General features: G+C 33.2%; 1 protein-coding gene across 2 annotated transcripts; it reads right to left on the bottom strand.

Annotated features, from left to right (window-relative positions):
- Positions 1–1,281: 1,281 nt before the first annotated feature.
- On the bottom strand, positions 1,282–21,601 carry LOC114123280 (uncharacterized). Of its 2 annotated transcripts, XM_050205586.1 has the most exons (13): positions 21,337–21,601; positions 21,218–21,275; positions 15,688–16,306; positions 14,210–14,454; positions 12,574–12,885; positions 8,945–9,332; positions 6,820–7,019; positions 4,885–4,987; positions 4,479–4,703; positions 3,562–3,924; positions 3,143–3,271; positions 2,636–3,019; positions 1,282–1,841 (listed from the first exon to the last, which is right to left on the bottom strand). In XM_050205586.1, the coding sequence occupies exons 3-13, from the start codon at positions 16,255–16,257 to the stop codon at positions 1,641–1,643; spliced, it is 3,120 nt and encodes a 1,039-aa protein (XP_050061543.1). In that variant the 5' UTR covers positions 16,258–16,306; positions 21,218–21,275; positions 21,337–21,601; the 3' UTR covers positions 1,282–1,640. The 2 variants fall into 2 exon arrangements, with proteins under 2 accessions (XP_050061543.1, XP_027841989.2); XM_027986188.2 differs by having other exon boundaries at positions 21,218–21,601.
- Positions 21,602–23,230: the final 1,629 nt, after the last annotated feature.

Consider the following 23,230-nt stretch of genomic DNA (forward strand, 5'->3'; position numbering starts at 1 on the left):
GATTATTACTATTACTAAGAACAACGAAAATTTTAGTAGAAATCTATAGTTTTTTGTCAATATTAATAAATCAGGGACATTTCTGTAATATTTTATTATCTATAATTATGAAGGTATCTCGACGATAGTTACCGAGATAATCTCGGTAGACAGTTCAAAATGAATGCTGGTTACACTTGTTCGGTCGTGATTTAATTTTTTTATGAATCATATTATTTTATATGATTAATATGTAATATGATAAAAACATAAATATTATGATAATGATAAATTAATACGTATATTAAAAGAAAGTATAATTTAATTGAATTATTTGATCAAATTGTATCTCTAGCTGTAATCAAACGTTAACAATCATAAAACTCGGTAGGCTGAAACCTTATTTATGACGCTGAACATTACTATTGAAATTATTGTAATAAAATTTAAAAACCCAAATTTATCTGTATTTATTTATTTTAATCTATGTTTAATATCGTTTTGAGCACCTTAATTTTATTTACAATCTGCATGTAATCGTATTTAAGTATTTTCATTCACTAAGTAAATTTGATAAATATTTTTTTATCACGGCACGTTTTAAACCTAGCCATATTGTCAATATTAATATATTATGCAATAAAATAATTAAGTAGTTAACAAATAGTAGTATGTTGTAACTTAAAATAAATATTTTTAATTTAAAGAACGAGGATATTGTACTATACTGTCTATGGTTAAAAGCTTCAGAAACGTTTTAAAATATAAATAATACAAACAGGCAATAATTTTTGTTTTCAAACGAGGTTATTCTATCAAAAAATTGATAAATTCGAAGGATTGAGGAGAAGTTTGCTCTAAAACAAATTTGGTATTTGGAATAATTTTTTGGAACTGAGAATGATTAAAATGCATAATAGCATGGTTTATTTTTTTCTTTTTATTAGTTGTTGATATAATACCAATTTTTTATAACTTTCGAGTCACGATTATAACATCATTTAAATTGTAACTGTAAAAAAACAACGTCTTTTAAAAATGTATCATAAGATTATTTAATATGTTTAATCCATGAATTTTATTTACATTTTGATCTCAAGTCTTGGAGGTAAAATTTGTAACTAAGTTTGATATTCGAGGAAATTGTATAAAATATTGAAGCATATCGTACAATTGTGTTATGGATATTTACAAGTTTAATTAGAAATTAAATTCTTTCTCTTGTTACTACGCACAATTTATACGTCAATTAGGCATTAATTTGCTGCAGACAAAATCATAGAGGAATAGTGATGGACAATGTTTAAGTAAATAGTTTTAATCCATATAAATATATAATATATACATTTTTAGCTAGGTGTACATGATATTTATTATATAACCAGTCTATAGATTAAATTGTTCGCAACTTGATAGCTGCTTCAAAGTCAATAACAATTAAAAAAAAATATATTAATACTATCAACCGCATTTTACAGTTACGTCAATCATTAAAATGTAGGTATAATGGTAGGTACAATGGATAAAACTACGATATATTTGGCAAAAAAAAAAAATAAACATGGACGCCGTATTAGACGACTTCGTATATAAAAATAATAAAAATAAATATAATAATTGGTCCTCAGACAAGGGACAAGTTAGGATTTCGTTTGCTGAACTCATCGACCACCGTCAACGGTCGAATCTTTTCGGTACTCCCGGTACCCTTCGGCGCCTGTGAATATGACGTCCACCCATACTCGGACAGCCTGACCGGTAGCTGCAGACAAGTAAAACGTCCGCTGGGCCGTCTTTACCACGAACGCGCAACCCTGTCCCTTGATGCTGTTCGTATGGTCGACGTACACTTCCTGAATGTCCTATTATATAAACACACACCGGAAACAACATTGTAATAATGTGACAAAATCAGTAAAATAGGTGATGCGAATAGTAAATGGATACACAACATGGTAGGAAACTGTTAGCGCACATTTTATCAAAACGAATATCATGCCTGTGCAAATTCGAGCTATATCCCGAGAGCTCTGTACAAAAATTAAACCTACTTCTTGGCGATAAAGCTTATTGTTCGTTTGTCGTAATAAAATCAGAACAATTTTTGTAGGAACACATATAGAGTTCAATAGTATTTAATGTTTCGATGTACCTATAATTACATACAAATATATATTTTAAATACATGAATACATACTGCAATAACAACTCGTGATGAATTGTGTGAAACGTCGTCATTGAATTTTTGATCAAATCGAGAACGTACGAGAGAAATCGCGAATATCTTATGACTTATTTACTGTTAATTCTGAAGTTAGTTCATCGGCAGATGTAATGGCGACGTACCAATACAATATTTTTAATACCTAACTATTTGTAAATATTGAGTTTGATCTGTTAAATTGCAAATTAAATTTGAATGTTAATAATTTTCAAATTATAAATATATCAATTCTATATCGCGGAATACAATAGTCGACTTGAAATGTGATTTCATACTTAATTCTGGTATGCCTTGGGTTAATATACGTAATAATATATTCACATCGATAAATAAACGCGGTATAGTAGATACCTATGTAAAAAAGTACAGCGCAAATCACGGCGGTCGTGTATAGAAAAGTTTTCGGGAAAATTACCAAACACACACACTCACTTGAAAACGAATCGACACCCGCGGCGTGATTTTCTTGTCGGCCGCGGCGGCGCCCGTTCGCTGATTGGCGGCGTCCGACCGATCGTCGGATCGGTGTCGGTAATAGGACAGGGTCCTCGATTGCCTGTCGAACACGAACCATCTCTTCAGCCACTTACGTCCGCTTCGGCGAGCGTTATTATTGCTACCGGAACCGGAAAGCTTTTTCAAATAGCCGCGGCACGACGTGCTGTCGATCCAGAAGTGCCGGTCGACGCTCGCGCCGTTGTCGTCGTCCAGTTGGTGTCCCGCCGACTCGATGTGTGCGCGCAAGTCGAACGCCGTCTGATTATTGGCTGAACCTTCGTCGTCGTACCGGATCGGCAGATATCTAGTCAACGGTCTCTGTGGTGGTAACACAAAAAAGCGAATAGTACTTTTATCATAACGATATGAGTTGCAGTGCATAAGCAAGACACGCAGTTGAGCGAGCGCCCGTCAACGCGAATAATAAGGTGGCATACTAACTTTTGTGATGTCCGACGGAGATGTTTTGTTCTTTGGTCGGAGTTTGATAGTGGCCCCTCCGTCGAAGATAGTCGACATCGACATTCGTGAAATAGAATCATCCGATACCGGTCGAGCACAGCCATCGTCCTTCATAGTAACAGACACGAAAACATTAATCTACTGACTACCCATAATTAAGTCACCCGAGGCAATGGAATCTCGTGATTTAAAAAAAAATATATTTTGTGTATAATTAAAATAATAAAATACCGCACAAAAACATATTTATTTGAACAGGTTCTCCTTCTCGACCTATTTTAGAGAGAATAATTTAGTCTCGCCTACCGTCTTCCTACGAAAGGTCTAAGTAGTCGTAGGGGTAAGATCTGCGGCTGACAGATATTTTAAACGGAAGTAACTGCTAAAACAATAATTACCTCGGCACCACTGCTGCCTATACTGCTACAGCATGTTGTCGTCATGCTACCAGTCATCAAGCTGTTGATGTTGTTTGCTGTCGTGTCTTCCGTCACGGGAGCGGATGTCGAAAACCACGGTGACCTCGACGGCTGCATATCCCACGACAACGACGACGGTGGTCTCGGTGACAAGGGAGATTTCATGTGCTGGTCCCACGACCATTCCAAAGACTTGGGAGGTTGATTATGTTCTGCCGCTGACTGCATGGAATGCATTTCTTTGTGAAACTGATGAGGACTGCGGTATTGATCTGACATGATGTCTGTTGCGGCCGTCGTGCTGGCTGCGGCGGCGTCCAGCTCTTGCAGTTTCTTGTGACCCTAAATGACAATATTATTATACGTGATACATTAAGTAAGTAGTAACAATAGTTGTCAATTAACTGCATGCATATAACAACATATTACATATATGCAATTCATTTGGGAGAGTATAAAAATTGCTGGAAGATGTGAACAATAACTTATTAATTAGACAAAATAATATGTTTTATATTATTTAAATTGATTTTTTTTTGTAAATACTAAGAAATTTATTTTTAACTAAACTTGTATCTAATGTACTTATCAGTCACTGAGAGCAATCTTTACTATTGAAAAGAAACTTTGTTGAGCTTTTTACACACCCAAACGACGTGTTAAATAGTTAAAAACATGTTTTCTATTTCTAAATAATCTAATGATGTCATTGATGATTTTATTTAACATAGAAATAATAATTCAGTGACTAAATATATTATTTTTTCGAAAAATGTTGATTGGGCAGGATTTTGATTTTGAAAAGTCTAAATTATTATTATCTTTCGTATAGCGCTTATAATAATAATAAATAAAAATTAATATTAAATAATCAAATTTATTCGTGTTATAAATACCTGCTGGATAGACAGTGTCACTGTATTTATATCAGCCCGCAGTGCTCGTAACTGGTCATCGCCCACGCTTCGGAGCTGATCGAGCTGCGCACGTAACCATTCGGCACGAGCCCGCCGAGCACGCCTGACCGCCACGGCAGCGGCACGGTCCCTGTGCAACTCCTCCCTACGAGCCAGCCATCCGGCCTCTTCTTCCAGCAATCCAAATTCTACATCTTCATATAACTATAAGACACACCAACATTATGTAAGTATAATATACTATTATTGAAGACAAAATAAATCGTTATCGACCGTGACGTTATTTTTATGATTCGTTACACAATATATATAATTATGTATTGTACTATAAGACATAAGTTCTAATATTATATTATTTTGTAATGTTATTATTATAATGTTTCACCTTTTGTTCGGCATCCAATAGTTCCGTCTGTTTATCAATGGATGCACGTATTTCAGTTCTCAGCACGTCGTTGTCTTCGATCGATTCTAACCGTTTCCGTAACCTATGACGATTATTTGAATATTATAATGATAATAAGTAGATTACTATTTATAATTATAAAATATAAATAATAAGTAAATTGTAATAAACTGTGGGTGTATACTATATATAGACACTGTAATTAGATTTTATAAATGGGGTGCTGGGTGGGTAGCGTAATATTGGTAGTGGCATAAACGACAATATACAATCTATAGAGGTATACAAGATAGTTATCACGGAACAACTATTATAAGGGAGTGGCTCGAGGGATGTATAAAATAGGTTCTCAAAACAATTAACTACAAACACAATTATAAAGAACATATTTTATTTTTTATAATCATGACAGGTTTATAGAAAATACCAAAGCTCGAAAAGTTATAACTAATGATCCATAAGTCAAGTTAATATAATAGAAAAATGTAAGTCAAGTTTAAAGTTAAAAAAGTCGTATCTGTCATTGTAACTTGTAAAAGTTACTAATTAAATAGAAAAACTGCTAATAATTTCAAGCCTTTAATTTTAAGGCTTTAATACTCATACTTATATATTTTACCAAAAATATTCTGAACAATTAGAATTTATCATCTTACCCCATATATCTAATGTGAAGTGATTTGTGTTTATTACACTTAACACTATAATAATAAATCTGTGATTAATGATATTATATTAAAAATAGGTATAACAAATGACTAATGGTAAATTAAAAATATACATGAATAAAAACAATATTATGTTGTCAACATTTCCTTACATTATTTTGGATGTAAAATATTATTGATACGTGGTTTTTTTGTTGAATAACTTTGATAAAACAAATAATATTATAATCAAAAGATAAGTTGTTTTTAACATCATATAAGTATTTAATTAATAAGTCGGGAGGCAGTATTGCGAAAGCGGTCCCCTCCCGGTTGTCGATTCCAAACAGAAAAAAAAAGGTATTTAATTAATTACTGAATTACTAAAATCAATTGATATGATAATTTTGTTAAGGAATAGGTATACTTAATTATTTCGTCATCTAACCAAAAGATTTTTTTTATCTACGTTTTTGTAAACTATGTATTTATAATTCATATCAAAGTACACTAATAGTAAATTAGATAAAAGTTTATACACAAAAATAAAAATATATTGTAGTTAAAATAATACATATAAGATCAAGTTATAACAGAAAGGACGTCTTTTAATTTAAACCCTACAACAGACTAATTATTATTTATTAATTATTAATTTTTAAAAATATTTTAATATATTATTATATACCATTTTTTATTAAGTAATGTTGAAATATTTTAAATTAATGTTTTTAGGTGAGATGGTAATTTTGAATTGACATTTATTCAGAGTTGTATTTAAATAGGTACCTGTTATTTTGATCCCTATTGAAATACAAAAATAAACAATAGTATATTAACGCCGAACAATTGCCTACAATTCAGTGACATTATAAATAATATTTTCTAATATACCTAACCATATAATAATATTGAAAAAGCTAAATTTATGAAAGAGGTTGATGTAATAAAATAATTGTTTAAATTGCCAATTGGAATATTACACATCGATTTTCCTTTGATTAAATGTTGGTAGGTACATGTTAACTCATCAACATATTTACGTTTTATTTTATGTGAGTTGTTTTATTATACTTATTTAGGCCCCCTTCACCAAACTGTGGTAGTAATTGTCAGATATTGGCTATTGTATTGGTCCCATAAAATTTGTATAAGCTTTCCGTTGTTCGAGTATAAATTATGGTGGTTCCTTTACTATTGCTTCTTGATGACGAGGGTAAATTCGTGTACGATTATGGCTTTTAGAAATATAATAAGAATAAATTACCCTTGGAGTGTTTGCCGGTGTCCTGCTAACTGCGAATCAGCTGCCATCCTCTGGTCTTGCTGTTTCACAGTACACGAGTCCATTTTTTGCCGGCAATCAGCCACGGCGCGATCCAAACCGTCTACGATGTTGTCCGACTGGCGAGTTTCATCGTCGGCAACATCGAGTTCAGCACGCAACAACGCGGTCTCAATGATTAACTGCAAACACACCGATGCAAATTTTATTTATACTACTACGAACTCGCAAAATAGTTGTTTATGAATAAAAATGTATAATTATGTAAAAATCATATGAATATTTTCCACAGTTATAAATTTAACTAATAATGTATTTTGGTATTTGCTCATAAGTTATGTAACCTTAATGAATAATACAATTTAAAGTTGTGTTATTAGGACAGCATTAAGTTATTAAAGTATTTACATTTTTTTTAGTGAACCCCGTGGATTAAAATTTATTAGTATAACATTCATTGGTATTTAAAAATATAAACATATTATATAGAATTAATAATTGAGCAATAATACATAATTATTTCAATATCAAATGGTGATTATTAATTCCAAAGTTTGAGTTTAAAAAGCTCTTGAACAAAATGTAATGTTTATGCTTGGAAAAAATTTTTTTTTGTTGTTGATATAATTTGTTAACAATATTTCATTTTTTATCGAGTGATTTGGTTGTTGCACGCACATACACATTACACATAAATCGTTGTCACTAATTCATAGTAAAAAGAACTAAAAACCTATAATAATGAAGGTTACGTATAGGATATAGATAATATTATTTATTAATAATTGTTATAAAACAAATAAACAGATAGTAATTATAATATATTTAATAATTTTACAGGAACTTAGCAGAAAAATAAATAGGTAATATAACGAAATTCTACTAAAAATTGTTATGTAATATACATAAACCTATTATTGTGAATAATTATTTATATACATTGCCAAGTTGATTATTTAAATGGCTTACGATTTAGGTATATTAATAATAATAATAATATTAAAATTAACGATTTAAATGATTCCCGGTGTCATTTAAAATCATATATTTTTTGTATCAAAATTAATGTATCTACATAAATGTAATATTAATCCTTGTTACCATACTAAAACTTAAGTTTTTTAAAAATAATTTATTTTATACAATGTTCTAAAATTTAAAAATGTTGAATAATTTATAAACATGTATTAAAAATTCAAATTAAGGTATGAATAAAACCCATGGCCACTGTATTATTGAGTGTACCTATTTACAAGAAAGAAATCACGTTTCTAAACAAAATCTAAGATTACGTCATCCAAGCTGATTATACGATTAATCAAAATATGAACACAAAACCAGATATAAATGACTGAACCGAAACATATTGATTATTATATTCAATTTTTTTGATTTATATATTCGTATTATTTAAACAATTTTAGCATCACGCCCTGTTTTTACGGTTGTTGGAAGCATTACATACTATACCTAATATAGTATTAAAGTGTGTTTGTTTGAATAAATTTAATTAGATATGAAAAATGGTCAGTTAAAATTTTTAAACCCGATTTGTATTCGTTATTTTCTCATTACATTTACAAAGTATTTGTGTCACCTTTCAATCTATTATATGTTTATCGATGTATAAGTATTAAGTGGGTAATTAATACATATGAATAATATTAATAAAACCAGTTATAGTTAATAATTAGGTATATATAATCAATTTAAAAAACTGAAAAATCATCTTTTTACTTAAAAAAAAAGATTATTAGTATTAGACATTAGGAAATGGGTTGACTCCATTATTATTCTAAATTTTGATTAATACCTTTATAGGTATAAATCGCTGGATGTTGGAAACAGAATGTGTTTCTATATAAGGTAAAGAGTATAGGTTAGGTAATATACACCAATGAAAAATTTACTTATTACACAGTCACCTATATACTGTTCATATATTGGACTTCACAAAAACGTTCCCACTCGAGCATATCCACTAGTTCAATTGAAACTTGAATAACAGAGAGTACAATATCATCGCAATAATGACAATATTACATAACTGTACTAATAGTATTTAAATTAAAAACCAAGCTTTAATTTATCGATACGATGCACTCACCTCCCGATCGACTTCTTCACGACGCAAGTGCATTTCTACCAGCCGAGACTTGTGTGCGGACAACTCGACCAGTAGCTTTCGACGTTGCTCGGCTGCCTCAGCCAATTTGTCGGCAGCGGCAAACGAAATTGTCGGAGCTTTCGTCGAGCTACCGTCTTTGGAATCCGCCGCAAACGGTGACGAACGCAGCCACATCGTTGTCGTTTGCCACGAAGGCGGTGGGGACGATTTGAGGAATGTCGAATGCAACGACTGTTGCTGCATTTGTTGCTGCGGCCGGTCTGACGATTTCAACGAGAAGTTTTCTGCAGTAGTCGGCGATGTTTTGAAACCGGCGTCGGCGCCAACTTGGCCGTTGTGCTGACTCTGATCGAGTTGGTTCTTGCTACTGTACAAATCATAATAATATTCAAAATCAGACGAATCGTAATAATCACACTATTTTATCCAAAAGCTATACATATATTGTTAAGAACACCATAAAAATTAAAAAATAATTATGAAATGTAAACGTAAAAAACGAAAGCGCACGAGTGTGGCGTGTGCCTATTGGCATATGTATTATATTATAATATTATAACACATATATATATGCGCACTAAGAAAAAACAGGCCATATGTTTAATGTAAAGATAACACCTCTGGATAACGCTTTCCGGTGCAAGGCGAACATTAACCGATGCTGATCAATTTCTTTTTAAATCACGTGTATACCGTCACGCACGTTGTCTATCAATTCTATTTTTAAAATAATGTTTTCTCGTTTAATGGATCTGACGATGCCACGAACATAATATTATTGTATATTATATTGATGTTCTACAATCGTCCCGCCATGACCGACGAATAATATTCTAGGACTGCTAGATATTGTACGCGATTATATTCAATAGGTTGGTCATCATTATAATCAAGTTAACTATATAAAATGTTGTATAATTACAACTTTGTGATCACTATTTCTGGAGTTTGCACCTAAACTTTGGAGAGACTGTGAGGTGTTTCAAAATTGATAAAACAAACGATATTGTAGTACTGCTCGAAATGTCTTCGAGTCCTATATTTGGTAGAGTTCATATGGCGGCCAAAGCTTAGTGAAAAGGATCCTTTTGAACAAATGTCATAGTTCAGAATTTTTTCCTCCGTCGTAAACTCGTGATACCATATTAATTTATTTACTGTAATAACCTTAAATTCATTTTTTTTTATATTTGAATATCGTCTTTTTTGTAATTTTTAAAACTAGTTAAAAATAAAATATGTATTGTATGAATGATTTTAATAATGATATTACGGCAGCGGGGCGATAACAGACCAGTAATAAATTATAATATAAGAACAAACACATGTGTGATACTTTCAATTCGTCGTAGATGATATACGCGGTCGATGCGTCGATAAAATCCAAGTATCCAAGAAGAGAGTTAAAGTAGCCCGGATGCGGCTTACTAATTATTGATCATTTATCATATACTATACTCACTAATTATAATAATTTTTATTAGTTATAATATAAATATCGCGTTTACAAAACATACTGTGTTGTGGAAATTATACTTTTGTCAGAATTGTAACGATAACTGCAGATATCTTTACAACCATAAAAAATTTAAATTTATAGAAGTTATAATATAATTAAATAATATGTGGTAAAAATTATGCGTAGGTATTACTATTTTGTTTAACTATGTTATAATACAGTTTCTTGCTTACGACGATATACTTTCATTGCAGATGCCATTGTTGGGCGTCGCTTTAATATAATACATCGTTTTTAAAAAAAAAATATTATTACAGTTGTTCTTGCAGTTATATACACCGATATATTATTATAATAGTTTTTGTGTATTTGTTGTTACTTATGCAACAGGCGTTCCATGTACGGTTATCCATGTGCTCATTATTATTAGTTCAACGTTCAAATAAATATTAAATATATCTAATAAAACATGTTGACTTGACAAGAAATACCCGTATGACACTGTACCGTGTGTATTGTGTACATTATACTTTAACCAATAAAAAGAAATGATATCACACCAAACACACAATATGTGTCAGACAAAAATCTAAATGAAAACTATCATTTAGCTACATATAAACGCATTAAAGTTGAGACATCATTTCAAAAGTCAAAGCTGAAAGTAATATAAAACAATTCTTTTTTGTTAATTATTATTTATTACACTTATCTAAGAGTATATAATATGATAAAAATAGCATTTAAAAACAAACATTTTTTTTGACAAACAAAAGTTTTTAATTTTTTTTAATGTACGAGTATCTATATAATTATTTATTTATTTGATAAAAAATTATGTATTTAATTAGCGAGGAACGTACATCATTATTCAGTGGTTACCAATAATATTTAATAGTCCCAACTAAGTAAATATATACTACCCTATAAAAATTATATATTAAGATAAAGTTCATTAACATACGTTAGCCATAGTGTATAGAAATTATTCGATATTGCATATACTCTATCAAGACATCAAGTCAATTATTGAATAAAATCAATTAATAATTTTATTTTAGAAAATCAAATTATTTAAATTAAAAAATATCCACATATTATTAAACTATAGATACTCCATCTGTAAAATAAGTGTAATGAATTTAATAGTATTATTTAAATAACATGTAATTACATTTTATGTAATTTAAACCTTAAAAGTGATCCTAATTATTAACTCTGAAAAGTTATAATATTACTTGTTATAATTAATTGACAGATTAAATTAAAAAACAGTTGTTTTTAACCCAAGAAAAGTTCATAGTGCGTATTATTAATGCGGGTGTGAACAATGTATAGTGATTATACACAGTTGCTGTATACCTATACCTAATATGACTAAGGGCACCGCAAGTCATAAGAAATGCATATTATCCACTCCCTCGTAATTATTCTTTAGCTGATTACAAAGGTATACCTATACATATAATTAATCTGAGAGAATTGTTTAAAAAAAGAAAATATACGAGGGTAGTAATGTTAAAGTATCCACAAAATATTTAAATAATAAATAAATATTTACAATAACGTATAATATCATTTTGAATTTGAAAGTTTTTACTTATTATAACATTATTTTTAAACACTAACGTTTTGATTTACCTTAATTGCGTCAAACCTCTCGAATCTATACTTCAGCGGTATGAGTAATAAATACTGATTATAATTATTTTCCACGCTCCTAGGTCGATACCTAGGTCATGGTCACAATTTTTAAATTTTGTTTGAACGAACTTATACAAAAAAAAAAATTAGAAGGGACGCATTACCATATTAATTCGAAAAATGTATGAAATACAACTACACACAGTTTTTGATATTACTCATACTGTGATATAGGCCCTTCATGGTTTCATTACACGATTAAATTAGATACATATAGGTTATATATGTACCAGGAGTACTCATATATAGGTAATACACAGACTACGAAATTTTATAAATGTACCTATATTTGGTATCTTGCCATTTTTGTGTGTGGTATTGGGTATCGTATTTGTGCAGTAATGAGAAGTGCTGCTTATGAGATTTATACTTGATCACGAAAAAGTGGTGTATATCCTTAACAATATACCTACCAATGTTTATAAATTTTATCAAAAAAATTTACCTGCTGTAGTGTAATTCTTCAATGGCCGTCGTACAAGACGGAACAAGCGTTCTTATTCTGGTCCTTGGACTTCCGCATGTTGCGGGTGACGGTGGATGATTATCGTTGTCTAAAAATACAGAATCACTGTCTCCACCAGCTGTGCGCAGTGACAACGGTGACATAGCAGGAGAAGACGGTGTAGTAACAGACGGCCAGGTCGTTGATGACGGTGACAGTGGCGACATCATCGGCGACAGTGGAGACGTAGGCGAAGACGTGTCTGTGGCAGATTTCTTGCCATCTCGAGGGAGAGAACCATTTGTTTTGATACTAAAATCGGAATAAAAAAAAAAAAAATATAGTGTAAATGGTTAATAGTTCAGTATACCTATACATTTAATCATAGGTAAATATTATTATACAACACAGGAGTTGCCAACCTTATTATATATCAAGTGCCAAAAACCTATACAATTTTTACCAAAAGTTACAAAAAAATTAAAGTATAATTTTTTTGTTGATAGATTGAAGGTGATTATTGATAATTTATTTTTTACGATAAATATGAGTTTAAAAAACTGTAGCTTGCAGTGAAATTCTGCACTAATCACTGCATTATGTACACTGCTGCACAATGTTATACATGCAATGAAAATTATTATATGTAGGCGTTAAACATTATATAATATATACTATGCAGTACACCTAAAAATACTAAACGGCTATAATACATATTTCAAATAATAGAGTACTCGTATAATCTAAGTCCTAAAGATGTTCACGAATAAAGGCTACAACTAAACAAACTAAATAAGAAAAAAATTATAACATTCAACCGTTTGAGGAAAAACAAAAAATACTTAATTAAAAATTCGATAAGAATCTAAAATCACCCAAAATGTGATAATAAGCGTAGTTTTACTTTAATTTTTAAACAATCCATATTTTTCCATTAGATCAAAGTCAAAATTATCCTCTATAAAATAAATGCCCGTAAAGGAATATCACGTGACTGCAGCGAGACTAAAATAAATGTATAAACGGTATCAGGAATCGTAATTCATATATCAATTATCATGTTTACCTATACATGCGATAACCTATATCATTAATAAGAGTTAATTTGATCTCATCAATTGTATTAATGATGCACATTATCTTAATTAATGCTAAATGGTTGGTTAACATTTTCTCGAATCACTTAGGCTAATGAACATAGTCATGTGGGCGGAATAGCATGATATACATATGCCACTGCGTATTTTTCGATTCAAGAAACGGCCATATTTTGTAATATTGATTAAAGACCTTCGAGAAAAACCTTAATATTTATAAATTTGAAATATTGTTTTAAAAAATTGTCTTGCTCGAAAAAAGATGATAAAATGTTATGGATAAGTTTTAAAAACGCTAAAAAAATATTTTTGAAATTAATAATTATTATAACAAATTTCATATTTTAGGAAAAATACAATATTATGATTTTATAACTGCATTTTTTTTTTTTTTTTTTGTTTGAAATGAATGACCGAATATTTTCTTTTACTATACTCCTGCCAACGAAGTCCGAGCACAATTATGCAGAACCCGGATATTATTGCACTTGCAATTGCATAATATAAAAACAGTGTATGTGATAAAATAAGTATCTTACCGGTTTTGTTGCGGTGGCGTGGTCGTCGATGGCGCCGCAGTGCCTGGCGACGTGTTCCCGGAACTTTCGGATTGAGGCTGCTGTTTGCTTTTGTTCCGCTCTTCGTAGTCCACACACGCCTGCAATACTTCATCCAACTGCTGTTGTAAGCACTCGGCGGTGTCCCGTTGCTTGATGTTTTCCTTGTCGTCATCCCGCCCTTCCATAAAATCTCCAGATTTATAGTTATGCCGCTGGTAGTAGTACTTAATATTATATAAATACAAATAAATAATTACAAAACAAATAAAATATGTGTACGTACAGATGTTAACATATCAACGTATTTGGTTTTAATTTAACCTTTTCGTTTTTGTACTAAATTTAGTATTTATGTAACAGTAATTACTTGATAACTTAATTCCTCTAAATTACAGAAATTCGGCGATTATACATTTTTACACCATATATGTGCAGATAATTGGTTTATTTAAAATCCATATATTGAATGGAATTTGACACGAAAAAAATGATTCTATACACTTAGAGGAAATACAGTTTTAATTTCTATGATTTCGTTCCATTGATTTAATATTTTATTGTTTTCTCAAAATGTATGACAAATTTCATCATTTCAAAAATAACACAATTAATTTAAATGTATTTTCTTTAATTTAAGGATAAAAAAATACAAACAATATTTAGCAAATCCATTGATTTTTCAGCAAATGACATTCGTCGATATGAACGACTAAGTGTCAAAACAACATAGTTATACGTAGAGAAAAATAACAATTAACGGAGAAAATAAGTGTTTTCAAATAGCAAAAAACGTTAAGTCTGTTTGTCTGGTCGAGGAAGATCAAATAGGTAATTAATAATGAAACCATTTTCACATTGATAATTTACATTTTATTACACACGTCACACACAGTAAGAGCCGGTTAGCGTATTATTATTTGTATCAATGAAATAATTTAGATGTAAACTATGTATGGGTATTATGATTAGTTAATAGATACCACATGCGTTATTTACCGCATTTTTTCGATAGGTTACTTCCCACGCGATGTGGCCAATGATAAATATTATATAATATTATATATTTAAATCGTATTTTAACGTCAATGCAATTTTAATAACATATAGGTACGTAATAATTAGGTAGATACCAACTTAATCAAAAGAATCTAATTATATTTAAATATTATAAAAATAGACTATTTATATAGCAACAAATTAATTACATTCAAATTAAAACTTATAAACTCCAATCCAAATGCAAAATTTCAAAAAGTCATTTAAACTTGGTATTGTTGTTTCTTCGTACCATTCGAAATGGTTAATAGTTAATCATAGAAACTTTGAAAATGCTATATATTATTATTTTTTAACACGTTAACTGCCGCATGGCCGCCGGCAGTCATTCAATATTGGTATATGTTATACGCCGAGCATATTTTTCAATGTATTCCAAATTTGTATATTTTTTTACATACTTTTGAACTGTTGGCATAGTGATCGCTACGGTCCTGCAGGTCCTGGCCGGTCGTGGCGTACGCGACGTTTTGCACGTTGGCCAACGGTACGGCCGCGGTGGAATTTGTCGGAGACTTGGGAACGCGATGGTGATGATGGTGGTGATGATGATGCTGCACCGGGAAACCGATGACGGGATTCCGGTCGTAGTAAGGGCTGGGCAGTTGCAACGGTGACGGCGGTGGCGGGGTAGTAACCGCTTGGTCCTGCGGGCGGCCGGGACGAGCGGCCGTGACGGCGGCAGTGGCGTCGTCAGCTTCTGTCGGCGAACCGATGTGGTCGGAAGGTGCGTCCGACTGCGGTCCGGCGCCGGTGGCCGCGGGCGGGCCCTGGCGGTGGTGCTGGTGATTGTACCGGCCGGCCGTGTCACCGGTGACGCCGGTCGACCACGGTAACGTGCCGCCGGGCGGTGACGTCTCGGCCACCGGCATCGGTTGGTCCAACAGGGCCTCGAACCCGGTGCGGTCGTGACGCCGTTGCGGCGGCTGCAGTTGCAGTTGCAATTGCATCTGTTGCTTTTTGACGTTCATCGAGACGGCGGCGGCGTGACTCTCAGCGTCTCGATATTATAATTTAAACCTGTGTGCAGATTGTTACGTTGTAATAATATAATAATGATATGCATATGTACACAATTGCTTATGCACGATGACCACACATGATGCATTGTGCTACGACGATCATATTAAAGATCGTTTAAACTGCATAATAAATTATCATTACAACAATATAATCGTAATAAAACGACGCGCACGCGCACGCGTACAAAGAAATGATATTTAATATTACGCGTGCGCGTCTGCAATAATAGTAGGTACCTACCTAATATACTGCACATTAACAATATAATAATTACGTGTAAATAGTGTACGACGACCAAGCGCGGTTTGTGCGCAGACTTGTTATAATATACCTACTCGTGTTTTTTATATTAAAATAATTATACGACGACAATATTATTATTATATACCGTATCGTATTTTAACATAATATTATATGTAGGACGTCAAATGCATTAGGATTGTTCGAGTGCCGCTTATGTGATGACGGCAATATAATGATAATAAAATAATGTTCCGTATACTAATCGTTGACGGGTTTAATTACAACAACGACAGTTGTAAACTGTAATACGAGCTCGATATAAATGATAAATTATAATTAATTTACCGGCAACGCCCCGCCCGTCGTCTTCGTGTATTATATTATAATATACGCATAATGAAGCGACGCGCTGAATAAGAGATAACAATTATTATTATTTTATTGACGACGGCACGGCCGCGGCGGTACGTTTGACGACATCTGCAGTGAATGTTATTTTTTTATTTGTATAATAGTATAATCGATGGCGAAGACGCGGTGTGTTTGCTAATAATGTTTTATGTCTGCATTACAACGCTGTCGCCACTTGAGAAGTATTTTATTATAATAAAATATAAACATTGAACATAATATTTTCATTACGAGATCACAATAATATTATGGTTTTGTAGGGTGTTTAAATTTCGAGAAATATTTTTACGTATAAATGAAAAAAAATCTCGGATAACAAATTGGTTTTCAATTTAAAAACTAAGGTGCGTATAAAAATGTATATCATGCAGTGATAAATTATATAATTTTATAGGTACATCATGATTCATGGGTAGGTACATGCGTATTTTCGTTTTTATAAATATAATAACTTTTTGAATTGAACGCACATCATTTTATACTCTTGGAAAATCTATCATGATATAGTGTTTTTTGCAACTGTTAAGTTATAATATGTACCTACCATATAGATATAGAAATAGAAAAAAAATATCATCATGCATACGTCTTAAAGTAGGTAAGACTGTAATTTGCATACTGTAATAATAATTTACAATTTTATTACACATAACTAGTTAGGATATATATATTTTAAGGTTAAACTACTTACGTTTATTTCATAAAAAAAAAATACATTTACACAATCCTTATTATTTACTTTAGTAACTACGATGAAAAACTAGAAATATAAAATATATACTATAATATTATAGTCATTTGGTACATTAGTATACTGTTTTACAAAGGATAATTTTTTTACATTTTAAATATTCATGAATATTTATAATTATATCTTAAATTTTATAAATATTATGTCTATTCAGCATTTTCTACAACAGTACACGCACGTCATATACTGTCAGTATCTTTATGATTGGCCTGAAGTAACGATGGCAAAGTAAACTACAGTATTATTATAACACGAATAACAACGCAAACAACAACGCATACATAATGCGTGGTTAAACGACGTAAGAGAAATAACAGCAGTTTTTTCGTAAACGAGACACAATTAGTATACCTCCCACAGTTCTACACGCGCTTCATACTTATTATACATACGCACTATATATGTCTATAAAACTAAATGACTTTAAAAACTGCTGTAGTGATGTATATATAGATTGTTGCGCATAAAATTGATAAATTAATTATTTAGTCGCCCTCGCTGGTGCTGTGATCATGATTAATTGAAAAACCACGTCGTATGGGTTAAACATAATATACACCGGTACTCGGTAGTCAGACACACGTCATATAGTTTGATGTTGCTGGAAGACCACCCGTGTCTGATGGTCCCCCCGAAAAGAAACGATTTAGCTAATGACTACAACCTACAATATCCTACAATTTACAAACTAAGTATTATACAAATACATCAAGATACCTATATTTAAACTATATCTGTAGCGTGTATCGGGTAAATGAAAATTCCATTCAAAAATACATTACGTACTATTCCTAAGTTTAAATTTTATAGTTACTGTCTGAAGTCTAGTCAGTATATATCCTGGGTTTTCATAGCGTATATAACAAGCCAAAAAGAAAAATTGTTTTTAATTACGCGTATTATAGTGCATATCAAAGCAACGAGTGCCAAACACTCGAATAATTATTGGCTCGTGCTTAATACTTAATACCAACATATATAGGTACCGATGCAATAGTATTTACATATGTTAATACATGATTCTCATACATTATACATATTATAATATACGAACTTGCGATTTATCACGTTGTTATATATACGTTGCATGAATTTCAACATCTAGTTATTTTTTCAAAAGGTCTTTCATCTGGCGGTGGATTTCTTATGCGTACTAAAATACGTGTAATGCGTATAGATTTCTACAGAACATGTTACATTTGCCACGGACAGAATTTATAACCCAGAATAAAATAATAAAGGACGGACGGACGGACGAATGTACGGAATTTACACATTTACTTATCAATCGTGTACGGAATTTACATCACATCCCCGCAGCGCATAAACATACACTCCATACGATAAACACAATCAATTACACCTATCTACGATATTTTAGTAACAAAATGTCGATTTTTTAATCCGATTGTGTTGTCTGCTTTATAGATATTGTTCCCGTGAGACTATATTACTCGTATACGAATTGTTCGCGTGGGAACTCGTGTGCTCGCTCGCATTCTTTCCGAGAATATTTTGATTTTTGAAAATCGTTCGGAGACCCGACCATAAACTCGGTAATATAATATATACTATATTATATAATATACGCTTATAAAGCCTCTTGGGCATTCCAGTCCTGCCGACCCACCTCCGCGCGTTTCAATTTTCGTGTAGATTCTTTCTTTTTTTTTTTTTCACTTTTATACATTATTTATTTTATTTATTTATTTTTGGGTTGTTCTACAGGAGGATGCAACGATTTATACGACTCGGTTCCCGGCCAGCAAACATAACACAATTTAAGTTACCACCGGAAACCCAACCTCGTCCGCGGCACATGCGTTATAATAACACGGTATATAAAAACGTCACTGTCGTGTCCGTTGCCTATGGGTGCGAAAACAGTACTGGCCGCTTGTATTCCCGCGATACGTATAGTAATAATGATCGTGTCGGTCGCCCGATTTGTGCTAACCGGTTAGTTTTGCCGCCCCCGCATATCTCTATATAGTCCGTCCCACGTGCGGGCTCGGGTTTTTTAAACAAACAAAATCGTGGGAAACGTCGAAGGAGCCGCGATACGGGAGCTGCAGTTGCCAAATGCGGACAAGAACGACGGAAAATCGTATCAAAAACGACCGACAGATCCGGCGGATCGCAAGTCAGCGCGAAAACCGCAACGTCGGCCGTAAAATCGCTATTATTTTTATAATATAAAATACGCATAGTAACCGAAGTAATAACGATCGATTGTTTGTTTGGAATGATAAACATTATGACGTGTTTAGCGACGATGTTGTTGTTATTCGTATTGACACGGTCGCGAGACGGTTTTTTTTTTATTTTAATTTTCAAATGCCGCGGCAGCTATACGGGAGCTATGGCATCATAATATGCAGTACGGCATTGCGCGAAATTGTTTTAGGTGCCCGCGACAAATGTGAGAAAAACACTCGACGACCGCAAACAATAACACAATCCGATATATAATGTGATGATGTACATTTACGGTATTTTTTGTTTACGCTGTTTCGTGGTTGACCGCCCTCCTGCACCCGTCGTGATATAATGTTATTATATTATACAATGTATCACGAGGTGTAAAAATCCACGTTTTTTTAAATATTTTTTTTTCAGTCAAAAACAATATACCTATAATATAATAATATAATAGTAATATACAAAAGTTAAACATCACACGAGATCGTACATACTTTGGTCTCTGAGTATACCGCTCAGTAAACACACTTTTAGTACCGTTTACGTTTAGGGTATTACTTTTTAACTCTTAAAATAATAATTATGTGTAATGTTATTATATAGTCGCGCACGCACTAAAATAACGCGGGCCCCGTCATCGTCCCGGTCGTTACGTTACGACCTAAATAAATCGTGTTAAAAATATACTTGCGTTACCGTAACAACTAGTTTTTACTAATTTTTTTTTTTTCATCTTATCCTCGCGGCGGATGCGCAATAAGCCAATAAATAACGTTACGATCATGTGCGCCTCCGATGTTAAAATACCGGACCGCAGCGGACGATCGTGACAGTAATAATTAGTGCGGCTAATAATATTAATCTAATAGATCATATTTTACATCGGTATAGTGATACGAATCCAATTATTATCGACCGTATTATTAAGAGCCGCTCAAGTACAAGGTTGCAGTACATGCATAATGTATAATAACTATATTAGACATATATATTATATATATGTATATATCATTCAAGTCGAACCTTCCGAATCGCGTTATGAAAATATTAAATTTTTAGTGTCTGTCGACGAGGGTCAAAAGGGGGAGCGCTCCAATCGTTCGTTCGTGTGCCGAATCGTTTTTTACTACGACTAGCTCCGACGGTTATACAATATCGCGATCGTATCATATAATATTATTATACGAGTGTTATATAGGTATACGTAAATTTTTGGACACAAACAAATCAAAATTCTCATCTATAGCAACATATTATTACATGTAAATCGTATATTATCATCACGTGAACGCATTACTTACGGTTGAAATATTATTTATTTCGACGACGAAACTATTGTTGCGATTTACGCGGCAAACGCGCGCGCCGCGGCGGTCCAGGACGCGCAACAGAGTGGCGATTTTCGATCCCGACACGGAAACGTTTTTATCGTAATAATATTATAATATTATTATCGTCACGGCGATGGCGGCGAACAATCGTCCGGCAGATGATGATGCTGTCGTCGGTCGGACCGTTGAAATCACATGACTCGGCGATTTGAACGCGCGGACGGCAACGGAAAAAGCCGGAGAGTGGACGACGCGCGCGCGAATGCACCGACGCCGCTGCTGGTTGCACACTGCGACCGCCGTCGCCCGTCGTCCGCGGTCCGTGCCGGTCGGTCGGCGGCGCAGCAACAAAAAAACACCGTCGCCGCCGACAAATACGCCTCGTGAAACAACACGCCTCTGTGCGCGTGCGCGCGCCGCCGCGGTAATAATAATATTTCCGTACCAGCAACAGCAGCAGCTGCCTAGCCGGTCCCACGCGGCGGCGGCGGCGGCGGCGGCCCAACGGACGGACGTCGACCGACGACGACGAGACGCGACGATGGCGCTCCTCCGCGCGCGGTCATAGAAAATAATAATAATAACGAAGACGATCGCGTTCGTTATTGTTGTTGTTATTATTGTCGTATTTTATATAGGTATAGTGCGTGCGTGTGCGTGAGGTATGCGTTCGAGCTGTGCGTGTGCGTGCGTCCGTCACCGCTTTGTGTGCAGCAGCTGCGCCGGCAGACTCCGGAGATCACGGCGACGTGCGGTGCGATGCCGCCGCCGCCGACGAAGAGAGCGAGAGAACCGCGTACGGCGAGAATGAGAGAAATTTTCGTCGTCGACGTGTGATAATATTATTATTACCGTTGTCAGTGGCGTATTTAGGATTTTTTCCAGGGGGGGGATATACGTGGGAAAACATAATTTCCTCGTCGGTGGGGGGTTATTACACTTACCGACATTATATTAAACTTACTAGTAAAAAAAAAAAAGACCAAGGGGGGATCTATCCCCCATATCCCTCCCCCGTAAATACGCCACTGATTGATAAATGAATAGATCAGTGTAATGAAAGTGTTAAATTTTAAATAATTGATAAATAATTGCAAAAAAAAAAATTATTCTAAGTTACCATATAGGTATTATCATATAAATATAATATTGCTATTATTCGTTGTCGTTGGTTGCGACCGATTATTGGCACGTCTCCCCCGACATGTCTGCGAAGAGACGATGATTTACTTTTAAATATGCGAAATGCGATGTTATTATGCGTTTTCGTTATCGTACGATATACGACGGGACCTATATTATATATCGAACGCGATCTTAAAACTGCAGTTATAGGTACACCGGCTCGGGTATACGATAGGTACACGACTACGGCGGCATCGTTATGTCCCGCGAGTACTGCAAATAATATATATTGCACAACGCCGAACATTAATATTATTATTATTATACTATACATGCCTATTATACTTATATTATAGTTATAAACAGACACGACAAGCCATAAATGTATATAATAAAATATATAGTATTGTTATGGCCCGTAACTAACCTATGACTTATGGGTATATATAATATATTTTATCGGCAAAAAAATCGTGTACTTAATTATGGAAATACGTAGATGCGGCGGCATTACCATGACTTACAAATTAAAAAAAAAAAATTTGATATTTTGCCCCTCGCGCAAATTAAACGAGAACAAAACGATTTTTTATATTGTTATGATTACGCGTTATTGGAATTTAATTTAATTTTTTTTTGTTTTCGAAACGAATTGACCGAGATTACATCATCGATGATCACGAAACAGAAATGGTAACGACGAAACGGTTTGTGTTTGCTGGATAAATAATAATGGTACCTAACGGCTAACGATAAATAAATAGTGTTTTTTTACCGACTGTTTATACATAGTATCATTGTACCCGTTGGTATTTGTATATTGTTAATTAATTCTGTTTATTTTTTATCATTTCGAGC

The sequence above is a fragment of the Aphis gossypii genome, chromosome X, assembly GCF_020184175.1.
Source record: "Aphis gossypii isolate Hap1 chromosome X, ASM2018417v2, whole genome shotgun sequence".
NCBI classification, from domain to species: domain Eukaryota; kingdom Metazoa; phylum Arthropoda; class Insecta; order Hemiptera; family Aphididae; genus Aphis; species Aphis gossypii.

Bases quoted from the DNA above. Each gene is read 5' to 3' on its own strand.
- LOC114123280 (XM_050205586.1), bottom strand. From the start codon at position 16,257: ATGAACGTCAAAAAGCAACAGATGCAATTGCAACTGCAACTGCAGCCG. The intron at 12,886-14,209 runs GTAAGATACTTA...TTCCGATTTTAG, and splicing joins ACGCCACCGCAACAAAACCG to TATCAAAACAAATGGTTCTC. The intron at 7,020-8,944 runs GTGAGTGCATCG...GTGTGTTTGCAG, and splicing joins GTGAAGAAGTCGATCGGGAG to TTAATCATTGAGACCGCGTT.